General features: G+C 44.0%; 6 protein-coding genes across 6 annotated transcripts; 4 read left to right on the forward strand and 2 right to left on the reverse strand.

Moving 5' to 3' along the window:
• The first annotated feature begins 25 nt into the window (after positions 1 to 25).
• Positions 26 to 3,008, forward strand: LOC107398141 (uncharacterized). Its single transcript, XM_015981165.2, has one exon. The coding sequence runs from the start codon at positions 26 to 28 to the stop codon at positions 2,018 to 2,020; it is 1,995 nt and encodes a 664-aa protein (XP_015836651.2). The 3' UTR covers positions 2,021 to 3,008.
• A 1,164-nt stretch (positions 3,009 to 4,172) lies between these two features.
• Positions 4,173 to 6,142, forward strand: LOC103313533 (uncharacterized). Its single transcript, XM_015981272.2, has one exon. The coding sequence runs from the start codon at positions 4,173 to 4,175 to the stop codon at positions 6,123 to 6,125; it is 1,953 nt and encodes a 650-aa protein (XP_015836758.2). The 3' UTR covers positions 6,126 to 6,142.
• A 574-nt stretch (positions 6,143 to 6,716) lies between these two features.
• On the forward strand, positions 6,717 to 8,923 carry LOC655612 (uncharacterized). Its single transcript, XM_962172.3, has one exon. It carries the CDS (start codon positions 6,717 to 6,719, stop codon positions 8,184 to 8,186), a length of 1,470 nt encoding a protein of 489 aa, XP_967265.2. The 3' UTR covers positions 8,187 to 8,923.
• LOC655692 (ionotropic receptor 21a) lies at positions 8,678 to 10,241 on the forward strand. Its single transcript, XM_015981164.2, has one exon. It carries the CDS (start codon positions 8,678 to 8,680, stop codon positions 10,238 to 10,240), a length of 1,563 nt encoding a protein of 520 aa, XP_015836650.1. The 3' UTR covers position 10,241.
• Positions 10,242 to 10,247: 6 nt separating this feature from the next.
• Positions 10,248 to 12,026, reverse strand: LOC655782 (uncharacterized). The gene has a single exon (XM_962344.3). The coding sequence runs from the start codon at positions 12,024 to 12,026 to the stop codon at positions 10,248 to 10,250; it is 1,779 nt and encodes a 592-aa protein (XP_967437.1).
• Positions 12,027 to 12,182: 156 nt separating this feature from the next.
• Positions 12,183 to 14,440, reverse strand: Tcgr54 (gustatory receptor 54). The gene is made up of 4 exons (NM_001168453.1): positions 13,634 to 14,440; positions 13,315 to 13,586; positions 12,494 to 13,103; positions 12,183 to 12,449 (listed from the first exon to the last, which is right to left on the reverse strand). Exons 1-4 carry the CDS (start codon positions 14,438 to 14,440, stop codon positions 12,183 to 12,185), a joined length of 1,956 nt encoding a protein of 651 aa, NP_001161925.1.
• Positions 14,441 to 14,455: the final 15 nt, after the last annotated feature.

Below are 14,455 nucleotides of genomic sequence, written 5' to 3' on the forward strand. Positions count from 1 at the left end.
CATAAACCGTCAGCTTTGCTTTAACATGGTGTACGTGTTTTGTGTCGTTATTCTAGTCCTTTGCCAAACACATTGCTTGTACTTTTTGAATATTACGCTAAACCAGTCCAGCACGTGTGCAATATCAAGCGAGAAGTTTTGGCTCATTTTGCGAAAACACTTCACCTTGGTCAGTTTCATGACAATTACGATCCTACACAACGAGGAGAACATTTCGGAGGTCAATCAAATAACAGAAGAGTTTCTGAGCCTTTTATTCGGAAATTACTATCACACAAATTTGTATCAAACCGTCAAGATTCAGGAAAAATTTGCGCGGACAAACAACAAAACGGGGGCTTGGTACGAAAATGTAGCACTAGACCAAAAACTTGACCCGCCCATTGATCAGAACTGGCAAAGGGTGAAATTGCGCACAAGTGACTCGTTTGAAGGCTTCATAATAATAGTATGGGACCCACAAACCTTGGACCAATTTTTAAACCAAAATTTTTCGTTGGTGGTACCAAGAGCACGCGCTACTTACTTCCTCCTCTTTGTATTTTCCATCTATGAAAACTGCAAGTTGGTCAATCACATCCTGAAACGTTTCTGGAGCGAATTCAGCGTCCTAAACATCATAGCACAAACACCGTACTGTTGCAACAAAGTCTACATCCATCGCCCGTTTGTCAAAACCACAAACTCGTGGGGGGTAACCCAGAGTTACACCCTGACCGAAGTTACCCAAAACCTTGCACTTATCACAAACCCCTTACTCGATCTGAACCAGTTCCCACTCCGAATCGCCCTATTTGAGAAAAACCCAACCGCTATCAGAAAACTCCCGAAAGCATTGCAAAACAACCCAATTTATCGCAATTTATCGCGTTCCAAAGGCTTTGCCGGAAGTGACGGCTTCCTCCTATCTGCCATGGTCGAGTACCTTAACTTCGACCCCTTGATTGACGAAACCTTGGAACCAATGAACTTCGGACACGTGCTGCCTAACGGCACGGTGTGCGGCGTTTTGGCCGAAGTGGTCCACAAACGCACAGATTACGCCGGAAATTGCCGCTTAATGACCTACTTCGGGACAGATGGTTACGAATTCACGGCACCGTACAGCTCGGAGAAGATCGCCATGGTGGTACCCAAAGCCGGGAAAGTACCGCGGTGGCGCTCCCTCTTCAACTGCTTCAACGCCCTGTCCTGGAGCTTGATTTTTTCGATTGCAATCGTCAGTACCGTTTTTTGGTGCTTTCTGCGGCGCTCCCAGCACTTGAAGCGAGCCAGTTGGGAGATGTTTGCCCACTTTGTGGGGATCCCCTGCAGAGTGGTGCCGTCACGCGGCCAGTTCATGTTTCTGACGGCTTGTATGATGTTCAATATCATCATCCTGGGGATAATTCAAGGCTCGTTCTTCACCGATTTCACCACGACTTCGTACTACCCCGACTTGAACACTTTGGAGCAAGTGCTTGACTCGAATTTGCCCATAATGGCGTTCGCGTGGCGGCTTTTGCGAACCAACTCGTCGCCAATTTTGCAAAAACTCGAACAGCGCAGTATTCCATACGAGGATAATGTGTACGAGCTTGTGGCGCTTTACAGGAACGTGGCAGCTTTGGACAGGAGACTGGACTTGGAGTTGGAGATTAAGACGAAGTATTCAGGGCGAGACGGGGTTTCCCCGTTACATATTGTCGACGAGAGTCTTGTTACGTTCCTGACGACTAGTTTGGTACCCAAAGGGTCGCCGTTTTTGGTCGTTTTTAACCACGTTATTCGGAGTATGTTTGAAGCTGGGTTGACGGCCAAGTGGTACGATGATGTGGTGACCAGTTTGATTATCGAACACAAGCATAAAACGCCCAGTTTTGGGGTAAAATACCGGCCTTTTACCTTGCAAGACGTGCAAGCTGCTTTTTACGTCATTGCGTTTGGTTACTCGTGTTCAGTTTTCGTTTTCTGGTGCGAAATTATCGTCAAATTCAGTGGCAAAATAAAGCATTTTCATTACTATTTTGTTTTAATTTAATGGATCAATTGTACAAATAACAGATCGGTAGGTTTTTACGTAAGCAATTGTGTTGTTTGTTATTTCCAGGTGTGCATAATTTATGAAAACATAATCAGCTATTGATTAAATCCGGGCAAATCATGGTTAATAAAAGTTAAAAGTGAAATTGTGATGCAGGTCTGGGGTCTCATTATTTTGCCTTCGTGTTGTGGTTATTTGGATTTAGCTAAGTCCAACGACCGGTCAGATAACTGTTTTAATGAAGATGATTTTTGGGTAATTTTTTCCACGCACTTTCTTCTCGCAACGTCCTTAACTTTTATAACAGTTCAGACGAACAGTAAACAGTACGATCTGCGTTTGCTTGCGCAAGCAATCATCCAAAGCATGGATAAAGACCAAGTTATGACCACAAGACACGTCATTTTGCATAATTATGCAGAAAACATAAATTTTAACGTGGTGTTCAAAACTGGGACAAAGAAAAATGCGAGAGATTTTGTCACAGATTTATTGGCAAAAACGAAGAAATTAGCTTCTGATTCTAGAGAGGGTTTCGTAATAATCACTTGGAACGTCAATGTTTTACAAAAATTTCTTGCCCAACACATTAGTGAAATAAACCCGCGCACAAGAGCCACTTATCTCTTCATCCTGATCTCCTCCAGTGACTCACTAAGAAAAATCAAACACTGCTTACATTTTTTATGGCACAAGTACGACATTCTGAACATTGTGGTCCATGTGTTAGGTTGTGGTACCACCACAACCCTAATTTATCGCCCATTTTGCAAAACCAAAAATTCCTGGGGGGAAATCACCGCACACCAGATTGAAGAAATCGTCCAGCAGCCCTTACTCCTCACAAATTCACTCCAGGACCTGAACCAGTACCCTCTCCAAGTGTCCCTTTTTGCGCGCGACCCCACAGCCCTAACCCAGCTCCCCAAGCTTTTGCAAAACAACCCAATCTACAAAAACCTGGCGAGTTTCTACGGATTGGACGGTTCCATGCTAAGTACCATGGCAAAAATCCTCAACTTTGAGGTCGTCATAGTTGAAAACCACGACCGGCTGCCCTTTGGGCGCGTTTGGCCCAATGGTACCGCCTCTGGTACTTTGGGAGACGTGGTGAACCGGCGAGTGGCACTCAGCAGCAATTCGCGGATTCTTGCCGATTACAACACGCAGGAAATTGAGTTCACTGTGGCCTACAATGGCGATTCTATCTGTGTTGCGGTACCAAAGTCCTTGAAAGTACCCAAGTGGAGGGTTCTGTTTGAGTGTTTCGATGCCGCGTCCTGGCTGTTGACTCTTTCAGTCTTTATTGTGTGTTTATGTTTTTGGTATTGTGTGGCTTTGAAAAATTTTGCACGGATTCTCTGGGACGTGTACTCTTTTCTGATGGGAATTCCCACAAGAATCGTACCGTCTCGTCAGTACTTCTTCCTGTCGTCTTGTATGGTCTTCAATGTTATCATCTTGCAGTTGCTTCAAGGCTGGCTCTTTACCGCTTTCACCAAAACTGTTTTTTACCCCGATCTTGACACACTTGAAGTACTGGAAAAAACCAACTTGCCAGTGGCCACAAACATGTGGTTTTTGTTCAAAGACAATTCGGAAGTTATCCAAAAACTGAGTAGTCGCGGAATTGGCAAAACGCCGAATAGTTTAGACTTGGTGGCGTACAGTCGAAACATATGTGTCTTGGACAAGAGACAGGACCTGGAGCTGTACTCCCAGGCCAAGTTTGTAGGACCTGACGGTTTATCACTCCTCCACATTGTAAACCAATGTTTAACGTCAGTCCTTCTTGTTAATATCGTCCCGAAAGGGTCACCCTTTTTGCCCGTTTTCAACGACATCATGTCCCGCTTGTTCGAAAGTGGGTTTACGAAAAAGTGGTACAGTGATGTTGTCACGAGCCGAGTTACCGAAAAAATGGTCAGTTTGGGTCGAAAGGAGCGGAATTTTTCGTTCAAAATCAAGGACCTTCAAGCCGCGTTTTACGTCATGATGGCCGGTTGTGTGTTTTCCCTGTTTGTGTTTGTGGGCGAACTCGTAACGCATTGTTTTTGTAATGAATAAATCATCCCAAAGTAAATCGCATCGATTTTTATTAAATTGTAATTATGGTGTTGTTTCCACAAACACTATTTCCACTCCAGCCATGGTAAAATACACTTTGAGCACACTCTTGATTATTTGGCAAGTCCTGGAAGTGGATTTTTTGCAAGTTCCGCCAAACGTGTTCAAGGACTGTCTTATTTACGACGACACGTTTTGGATTGTCTACCAAACGCATTTTCTCCTAACCGACTACTTGACGCTGCATATTTTGGAAACGGAAGATCACAAATTTGAGTTGCGACAGTTTACGCAAAATATCCTCAAACGGGTCAACAAATATGGCTATTTTCTCTCGGTACGGATTACCAAAAGTAGTCTAAATAAGCGCAACAAGTCGTACCATTTCCCCAGTACTGCTTACGCGCCCAGTCAAAATTTGGCAAAACTCTCCGATGATCAAGAGTTTTACAAAGCCAAGCGTCTCTCGACTGACTCCAAGCACGGTTTTGCCCTCATTGTGTGGGACTTGACCACGCTGCACCTGTTCCTGGACCAGGACTACCGAACAATCGTCCCTGAAGGGAGAGGTACTTACGCCATTCAGGTGGTGTCGAAACAGTGTGACGTTAAAAACGAAATTGCCTTCACACTGCAACGACTCTGGACCGAGTACCAAGTCATCAACGTTGTGGCACAAACGCCCTGTTCCTGCGACAAGACCCACATTTTCATTTACCACCCTTTTGTCAAGAGGGAAGGTTTTTGGGGCCTTGCCACCTCACACACCTTGGACCAAATCAAAGGCGATTCCCGCCTGATTTCAAACACGTTAAGCGACTTCAACGGATTTCCTTTACGCATCTCCATTTTCCCACGAACCCCAACGGCCATGCAAACGCTGCCAAAACTTCTGCACTATAACCCCATCTACCGGAACTTGACTTGGTCGAAGGGCTTTGCCGGCTTGGACGGCTTGGTCCTTGCAACTTTGGCCGAGTATTTCAACTTTGAAGTGGTGCTCGTTGGGAGTTTGCTGGAGGACGACTTCGGGAAGGTACTACCTAATGGTACCACCGTTGGTAGTCTGGCTGACATCACCGAACGACGGGCTGTCTACAACGCAAACGAACGCCTCGTCGCCTATTTTAATCTCGACCAGATCGACTTCACAGTCCCTTACACCCGCGAAGACATTTGCTTGGTGGTACCCAAAGCTGCCAAAATCCCAAAGTGGAAGATACTCTTCCAAAGTCTGGATCCCCAGTCGTGGTGTTTCACCCTTTTTGCCTACGTGTCGTGTTTCATGTTTTGGTACAACATTGGCCCTTCCAGGAGCCTGCCGAAGGTGTCCTGGCAAATGTTTTCGTTTTTTTTGGGCATTCCGACCAAGTCATTTGCCAGGAAACTGGACCAAGTGTTGTTCCTAATCCCTTGCATGATTTTCAGTGTTGTTATGTTAGGGGTAGTGCAAGGGTCGTTTTTCACCAAACTCACCCTGTTTTCGTTCTATCAAGACGTGAACACGCTGGAGGAAATGGCAGATTTGGAACTGCCAATAGGCGCATTCATCTGGAATTTGATACGGGACGATTCTGACGTTATCAGGAGATTGAAATCGAAAAGTGTTAAGCCGCCTGATAACATCTTCGACATGATAGCGGCTCATAGAAACATAGCGACTATTGAGACCAGAGCCCGGGCTCAACTTTTGATTGGAAGTAAATACGTGGACGATGATGGGTTTCCCCTTTTGCACATTGTCAATGAGTGTCTGACGACGTTTCTGAACGCTAATATTGTGCCGAAAGGCTCCGCCCTTTTGACTGTTTTTAACGCAGTTCTGGGCAAGTTGTTTGAGAGTGGCTTGACAAGGAAATGGAACAACGACGTTGTTGATAGTTTAATTGCCGAAAAAATGATCAGTGTGAACAGGAAGCGGGTCAGGACCAAGTCATTTTCCTTGTATGACGCCCAAGGCGCTTTTTTTGTCATTCTTGTGGGTTACGCGTGTTCGGTTTTTGTCTTTCTGTGTGAAATTGTATTGAAGCGATAAAATTTGCTACTTAGCGTTAATAATAAATAAAACGTGATTCCTTAGTGCTGTAATTTATCAATTGGGGAAATAAAAGCCTTCATTAAAGAATTAGACTTTATTTAACACAAAGACAATGACGTTTTTACTCCTCACAATAAGTACATTTCTCGTGGGCACTTTATTTGGCAACACTTTAAACCACTGTTGCTTCTACTCGGATGATTTTTGGCGCGTTACCAAAAACCACTTTCTTCTGGTCAATTCTTTGACGATTCAAGTTCTGCAAACAGAGGAGCACCAGTACGACCTAAACCAATACACTGTCACTCTCCTGAAGCGTTTAAATAGTCTAAATTTGTTAGTGGCCTTGCGGATGCAAGAAAAATTCCTCTCGGGACGCAATTTCCCAAAACATAGCGTCACCAATCACACTTTTAGTACCACAAAGCCAAAGTTTGACCCAATTGGTGGGGAAGAGCTGACCCAACTCAAACGCCTGTCGTCTGATTCGTCCAAAGGTTATTTCATTGTGATCTGGGACGTGGAGTCCCTTCACAATTTCCTGGACGAGGACTTCCAGGTGGTGGTACCTGAAGCCAGGGCCCTTACATGATACATTTTGCGTTCACCTATAGTACGGAAGCTTGCAAAATTGTAAAACTGCAAGTGAGTAGCGTTTTGACACGTTTATGGATTGACAACAACGTGTTTAACATAATTGCCCAAACTTCATGCTTGTGTGACTTGGAAGTTTACGTCCATCGACCGTTTGTTAAAAGGGGTGGTTTCTGGGGGCTGACCAACAGTTACCAAATGAGCGAAATTGTCGAAAACCCCCGAATTATCGCAAATCCGCTCATTAATTTCAACCAATTTCCCCTCAAAATTGGCATATTTCCGCGCCCTCCAACCGTGATTGAAACTTTACCCAAACTTTTGACCGACAGTCCAATTTACAAAAACTTGAGCTTCTCCAAAGGCTTTGCCGGAGTAGATGGGTTAGTTTTGGGCACTTTGGCCGAGTGTCTCAATTTCGACACCACCGTAATTACAAGTAAACCCAACAGTTATGGTTACATTTACAAAAATGGGACGGCAACTGGCGCTATAGCGGACGTGATCGACCGCAGAATGGTCTTCAGCGCCAACAGCCGGTTTCTCCTGATCTACAACACCGATCAGTTGGAATTTACTGTCCCCTACACTGCTGAGAAAATGTGTTTGGCGGTCCCAAAAGCCCTCAAAGTGTACAAATGGTCGAGCATGTTCCGCTGCTTCAATAAACTCACTTGGGTCTCCATCATTTGCTCGTTTGGCATCTGTACCATTTTCTGGTACTTGCTCAAATGGCAGAAACTGGTCACGGCTTTGGCCACGATCGCGCAATTTTTGCTAGGCGTTCCGGCGAATGTGCGTCCAAATGTGCCCCAGATGCTCTTTCTGAACTCCTGTATGGGCTTCAATATCGTCATCATGGGGATCATTCAAGGCTTCCTCTTCCAGAGTTTCACCACGACGTCGTTTTACCCCGACATTAACACCATCGAGGAGATGGTTGACTCGGAACTGCCACTAAGATCGTCAATTTTCTACTTTTTGAGAATCGATAATTCCAGTTTAATTCACAAACTGAAAAGCCGGACCATGGCAGCGCCTCCCAATGTTTACGACTTGGTGGCATTTCACCGGAACATCGCCACGACTGATATCAAATCACACGTGGATTTTATGGTCAGGTCTAGGTATTTGGACGAAGACGGGTGGCCGCTCATACACACTGTTGATGAATGCTTTGAGACCTTTCTGATCGCAAATATCGTCCCCAAAGGTTCGGCGTTTCTCACCGTTTTTAATAATGTCATCACCAAGCTGCTGGAAGGCGGTCTCACCCAAAAGTGGTACGAGGATGTGATCAATAGCTTGATCCTTGAAAATTGGATTAACTTGAACCGGAACAAGTCGAAAACACACGCCTTTTCTTTGTACGATCTTCAAGTCGCGTTCTATGTCATTATTATGGGCTGTGCGGTCGCGATTTTAGTGTTTGTTGCAGAAATCGTCCACAAACGGCGCAATTAATAATTGCTGCAATAATCACCACAAAAATATTATATTTGCCGCCTGTGTGTTTACTCAAACAATGTACTAATGACCAAAAAGAGTGTGTTTTAGCGTCGTTTAAACAACAAATAATTTCAGTCTCTGATTTCATTATAATCACGCAAGTCTATTCATTTAAGAACAGTCAATATCCAAGTGGAAATAAATTTGACACGTGTCCCTAATTCAGTTACGATAAAATATTCACAGTTAAAGCAAATAATATTTGTGGGAACTTTGGTTAAATTATGCCGCTACACGTATTTACATTGATTGTCGTTTTAACTTTAGTCCAGGTCGTAATTTGTTTACTCGAGGTGTCTCACTACGACAATGAGAAATTTGTAAACGTTTATCAACATTTTACTTTAGTTCGTTACCTAACTTTGACTTTCTTGAATGATGGGGTTCACAGAATCGATTTAAACAACCTTGTTGTGGATTTAATGAGCCGACTGAATTTCTCAATGATGATAAAAGAGAAACGTTTGGGAAAAAATAGTACCACTTTTCAAGAATCAGACCCTTTTCAGGGGCATATCATGGTAGTGTACGATGTTAAGGTTTTGCTAGCATTTCTGGAAGAAAGTACCGAAGTGGTACCAAAAGCAAGAGGAAGTTTTGCGATTCTGTTCACGTCATTAAAATGCCCAACGCACTATGAAACCAACCATGCCCTTAAACAACTCTGGACCAACCATGGCACAGCCAATCTAATTGCCTTTTGCGACAATATATACGTGTACCACCCTTTTAGTAAAAACGATAGTACCTGGGGGGCCACCCTTGACTATTCCCCAGCCACTGAAACACCAAATTTGTTCCGAAATTTCAACGGGTACCTCCTCCGAGTCTCCCTGTTCAAGCGCCCACCCACTGCCCTTAAGCAAGTACCGAGCTACATCTCCAACAACCCCATTTACCGCGACTTAAAACCCGGCGATTTTGCCGGACTCGATGGTACCCTTTTGAGATTCCTCTCCAATTATCTCAACTTCACAGTCGTGATTGACGAAAGTCACCCAACCCATGGTCGTGTGCTCAAAAATGGTACCATCACGGGTAGTTTAAGCGACGTGGTTTCGCACAGGGTGGACTTCAGTGCCAATGATTGGTTCCTGATCGACTACCAAACGCCCGAAATTGAACCAACGGTACCGTTCAGTTACGACCAGGTTTGTCCGGTGGTTTCCAAAGCCTTGAAAGTGCCCCAATGGAAGGCGTTTTTCTTCATTTTTGATCTAACTTCCTGGGTTTTGATTTTTTTTATGTGGCTTTGTTGCGTTTTCGTGTGGCATGTTCTTAACCCGTTCCGCGACCTGTCCACCATTATTTGGGAGATTTGTTCGGTCTTGTTCGGGAATCCGGTTAATGTGGTACCACTTTCAAACCAGCACATGTTCCTGGGGTCTTGCATGGTCTTGAACATCATCATCATGGGGATTATTCAAGGGTCGGTTTTCACCGATTTCACCACAACGACGTTTCACAAAGACATTAACACGTTGGAGGAACTTGACGAAGCTGGACTGAAAATCGCCTCGTCGGCTTGGTACTTGGACTTTGACACCACGGATTTGATCAAACGGTTGAAAACCAAGCAAATTCGGAACTACATAGGTTCGTACAAGGACACGGCTTTTAAGCGCGGAATGGCAGTTTTGGGGCGGAAACAAGACGTGGAGCATATGGTCAAGGTGGAGTTTGTGGCAGAAGACGGGTCGCCACTCCTGCATGTCACCAGTGAATGCTTACAGACTTTCCTTCTGGTTAGTTTATTTCCCAAAGGTTCCCCGTTTTTGCCCACGTTTAACAACGTGATAACGAGACTGTTCGAAGCTGGGTTAACTGTGAAATGGTACCAGGACGTCACGTCCACTGGTACCATGCTCCAGCAAATGAAAAATTTTGCGAACCGAAGGCCCACCGGTTTGTTTTCGCTGAACGATGCAAAGTTAGCGTTCTATGCACTTTTTGTGGGCTACATAGCTTCGTTTGTTACATTTTTGACCGAAATTCTAACAAGTAAATAAAAAACCGTTACGTAAGTAACTTTTTATTGTGTTTCCCTTTTATTACAACCTCGCCAATAAGTACCATAATTGAAAATAAGTGCCCTATGGTTAGTATGTGGAACGCTGTTTGTAGGTCGTTCATATTTAACGAATTGAAACTAACGGTTTCATCCAGTTGTGGTTTTTCCTCGCTTATTATACCGTCGAAGACGTCACGGTACCACTTGGTGGTGAAACCGCCTTCAAATAACCGCGTAATTATTTGGTTGAACGGTGCCAAAAAATGTGAGCCTTTTGGCACAATCCCGCAAAGGTAAAGCGATGTGTGGCACTCTTCAACGATGTGTACCAAGGGAGTACCATCTCTGGACGTATATTTAGTTCTGATTATCAGATCCGATTCGCTTTTTCGCCCCAGAGTGGCAATATTTCGCTGGCGCGCAGTTTGCTCTAAACAGTCTCCTGTGGCTTCAATTTTGTGTGTCTTGAGTTTCGTCATTAGATCAGAAGTATCACCGTCTAGAAGAAACCAGAAGTGGGTGGCCACTGGCAAATTGGACTCGTACAGCTCCTCAAGAGTGTCAATATCGGGGTAAAAACTGGTCGTTGCAAATTCGGTAAAATACGACCCTTGAATAATCCCGAAAATTGTCACATTGAAAAAAAAGCAAGACAAGAGAAAAACAAATTGACTAAACGAGGGTTCAATTTTTTGCGGAATTCCCACAATGAAGCAATAAATCTGCCAAATCAGTTTGTGCAAGTTTTTCGAAGGCCCGACAAAGTACCAGGCAAAGGTACTACAAAGACACGACACGAAAATCAGGACCCAGGACAGCGTGTTGAAGCACTTGAGGAGCGTCTTCCACGTTGGTACTTTAAGGGACTTGGGTACCAACATGCAGATCTCGTCCGAAATGTACGGGAACGTGTACTCGATCTCCTTGGTGCCATAATCCATCAGGAAGCGGCTGTTAATGCTAAAGTGCACGCGCTGGTTGACCACATCGCCCAACGAACCAAAGGCGGTACCATTGGGCAGTACCCGTCCATACTCCTCCAAATTTTCCACAATTACTGGGTCAAAATTAAAATAATCGACCAGTTCTCTCAAAAGGAAACCGTCCAAGCCGCCATAACCTTTCGATGCGCTCAGGTTGTGGTACCTGGGGTTTGTTTTGAGCCCTTTTGGTAACTTGGCGATCAGAGTTGGGTTGTACAAGAAGAGGGAGATTTTTAAGGGGAACTGGTTCAAGTTTCGCAACTTGTTGGGCATTTGCTCGTTAAAGTCCCAACTTTTGCAACTCCCCCAGAAATTATCCCTGTGTTCAAAGGGCAAAAATAGGTAAAATGTCCCGCCGGAACAAGGGTTTTGCACGACCACGTTCAAAACGTTGTGTTCACACCAAAATTGTTCCAAAATTTGCGCAAAATCTGAATGCACCGTGGCACAGTCTTGCTCAAGGATTATTATATAGTAAGTACCTTTCTCTTCAGGTACTACCAAAGAATCGAGAAACTGTCTAAGTATTTTGAGACTCCAAACGATCATGATGATGTTTAAAGAACCACTTTTGTGGTTTTCGTGAACCACGACAGGTGTGCCAATTGAATTTAATTTTCGCGAGATAACTTCTGCCAAGTCCCTTATTTTAACTTCCTGGTGGTGTGTTTGTAGCATCGATATTGCCACAGAATTGGCCGAGACAAAGTACCGTTTTAAAAACTGCAAATGCGTCTCGCTCAGATTTCCGTAACAAGAGACCAGCAAAAAAAATATCCACAAAAATAATTTCCTTGGCATTTTAACACAACAGCCGCGTTTGTGGCTGTGGAAAGGAAATTGTATGGTATTAGCAAATGAATTATTCACAATTAGTATTTTGTCGTGGTTTTTACTTTTATTACTGTTTACAATAAAGACCGCAATTAAACGCACACAAACTTATTGGTTTTTCAATTATGGTTGCGAATAGTTCGTTTCAAACTGCACCATGACGATCAAAAACGTGACAATGGCGTTGAACATGCGAAAAATCGTTGACCTGTTGATGGCATAAAAGCGAGCCGCTGCGAAAACTGGAACATTATCCTTGAGTGCAGTCACAAAATCGTTGAAGTTTTCTATGTGTTTTAACTCCAAATCTAGGGAATAAACCGCGCCCAGTAACTCCCCAGCTGTGTGAGCCACAGAATCACACAGTAAAATATTGTAAAAAGTGCACACCTAGAATCACGAGTTAGGTGTTTGAACACAAATCACTTTCTTACAGCTTGCCAGGAAATTACAGTAACGTTGGAAATGATGGTCGCGGGCGATGGTCTCGACTTTACGAAAATGTGTTGGAGGTAAACCATGATTTGCAAACTTGTGAAGGTGATAAGGAGGAGGAAGGGCCACCCGAAAATATCGTTAAAAACATCGACTGTCTCCCTTAAGCTGTAAATCTGGGCCTTGATCACTTGTAGAGACACCATGGGGCGTTTCTCCTCCATTAGACACGCTTTCAGTTGTGTGTACTTCCCCAACAAGATTTTTAAAGTTGCAAATAGGAGAAAATAAAGGATGAATTGTGAATACAACTGGATGTATTCAAAAGCGTACTCTTTGACGAAATCCACGCCCAACAAAAGTGTGAAAACGACTGTGTAATAGACGTGGATTAGTTGAAACAAAACGTTGGCAACAACAAAACTTGAGTTATTTTCCCGGTCTAGTTTCAGGTTCTCCAGCAATTTGCACCACTGGTTTCGCTTCGTAATAGTCGTCAGGATGGTGTGCACGTTCAGTATTAGCAAAATCACGTCTAGGATAATCTGGACCAGTAGATTAATCGGCCGCAAGGTTGAATAGAACGGTATTTTGAAAAAAGTAGAGACACTGGAGAACACCACGTAAAAAGCGACCATAAAGTACGAGTGAATTCGATGGGGAAAACGCTTCTCCTTTGTGGGAGTCATCGCTAGGACATTACCCACTTTAAGGACCCACTTCAGCATTTTCAAACCCGTTAATAGGAATTGTATTGACAAATCATTTGGTGTAAGTGAAACGAGCAAATAAAGGTTGTTTGTTTAGCGTCGTTTATTACAAGTTGATGTTTGTGGAGTTCTGTGTCATTTCAAACTGAATCATGACAATCAAGAACGTGACAATGGCGTCAAGAATCCCCAAAATCGTCCCCCGGTTGATCACAAAAAACCTCGCCGCGTAAAAACGCGGAAAATTGTCCTTGATTGTTGAGATCAAGTCCTGGATTTCGTCCCCCGTTTTCAACTTCTCCAAGCTGTAGCTAATCCCCAGAATCGTCTGTCCTTCGTTGCAAATCTCGTCACAAAGGAAAATATTAGTCGAAGCGTTGACCTACCAATAAATCATAAAACTCGGGTTTTTTTGCCACAAAAACCCACCGTGTACCAGAAAATCACCACAATAATGTACACAATCATGTAGATGTCCTGAAAGCCCAGCATCACGGCCAAGTGCAGGTAGACCAAAATCTGCAGGGTGGCGTAGGTGATGAGGAAGAGAATCTGCCACCCGAAAATATCATTTACAAGGTCCACCCCCTCCTTCAACAAGCAAATATCGAACTGGATCTGGTCCAAACGTTGGACAAAACCCAGCCTCCGGTTGCCCAACTTTTCGAAAAAACGCAACTTGAAGCGCAGCTGTTTCGTCAAGTTCCGGTACCTCACCAGTAACATTTTCACCACGACAAAAAACGCAAAGTTGACGAAAAACAGCACGTACATTTGGAAGTACTCAATCGCGAATTGTTTGTAAAACTCTAGGCCCATAATGTTGGCAAAAATGTAGCTCATGTAGCTTTGGTAGCTCCAGAAGAAGCAGTTACTGGCCACGAACAGACAATAGTGCGATTTTTCCCGAATATTGTTATGGTTTTGCACCATTTTGAGATTCTTCAAAAGCTTGAACCAGAGTGGTTTTTTCGTGAGCGCCGTCAGAACCGTGTAAATGTTCTGGACGTACAAGGTGGCGTCCAGTGTGATTTGCACCACGGCTTTGATGTGTATAAACTTGGCGTAGTCTTTGGCCCTGTAAAACACCGAAACGGCGACTCCAAGCGTGATAAACGCCACCACACCATAGGCGTATATTTTCTCAGGACAGGTTGTCCGATTTTTTCGGAAACCGGGCGTTATGGCGAAGAAATGACCCACTTTTAGCACCAGTCTCAACAACTTGAAGCTCATCGTGGCGAATGAAAC

This window comes from Tribolium castaneum, chromosome 3 (assembly GCF_031307605.1).
Source record: "Tribolium castaneum strain GA2 chromosome 3, icTriCast1.1, whole genome shotgun sequence".
NCBI lineage: Eukaryota > Metazoa > Arthropoda > Insecta > Coleoptera > Tenebrionidae > Tribolium > Tribolium castaneum.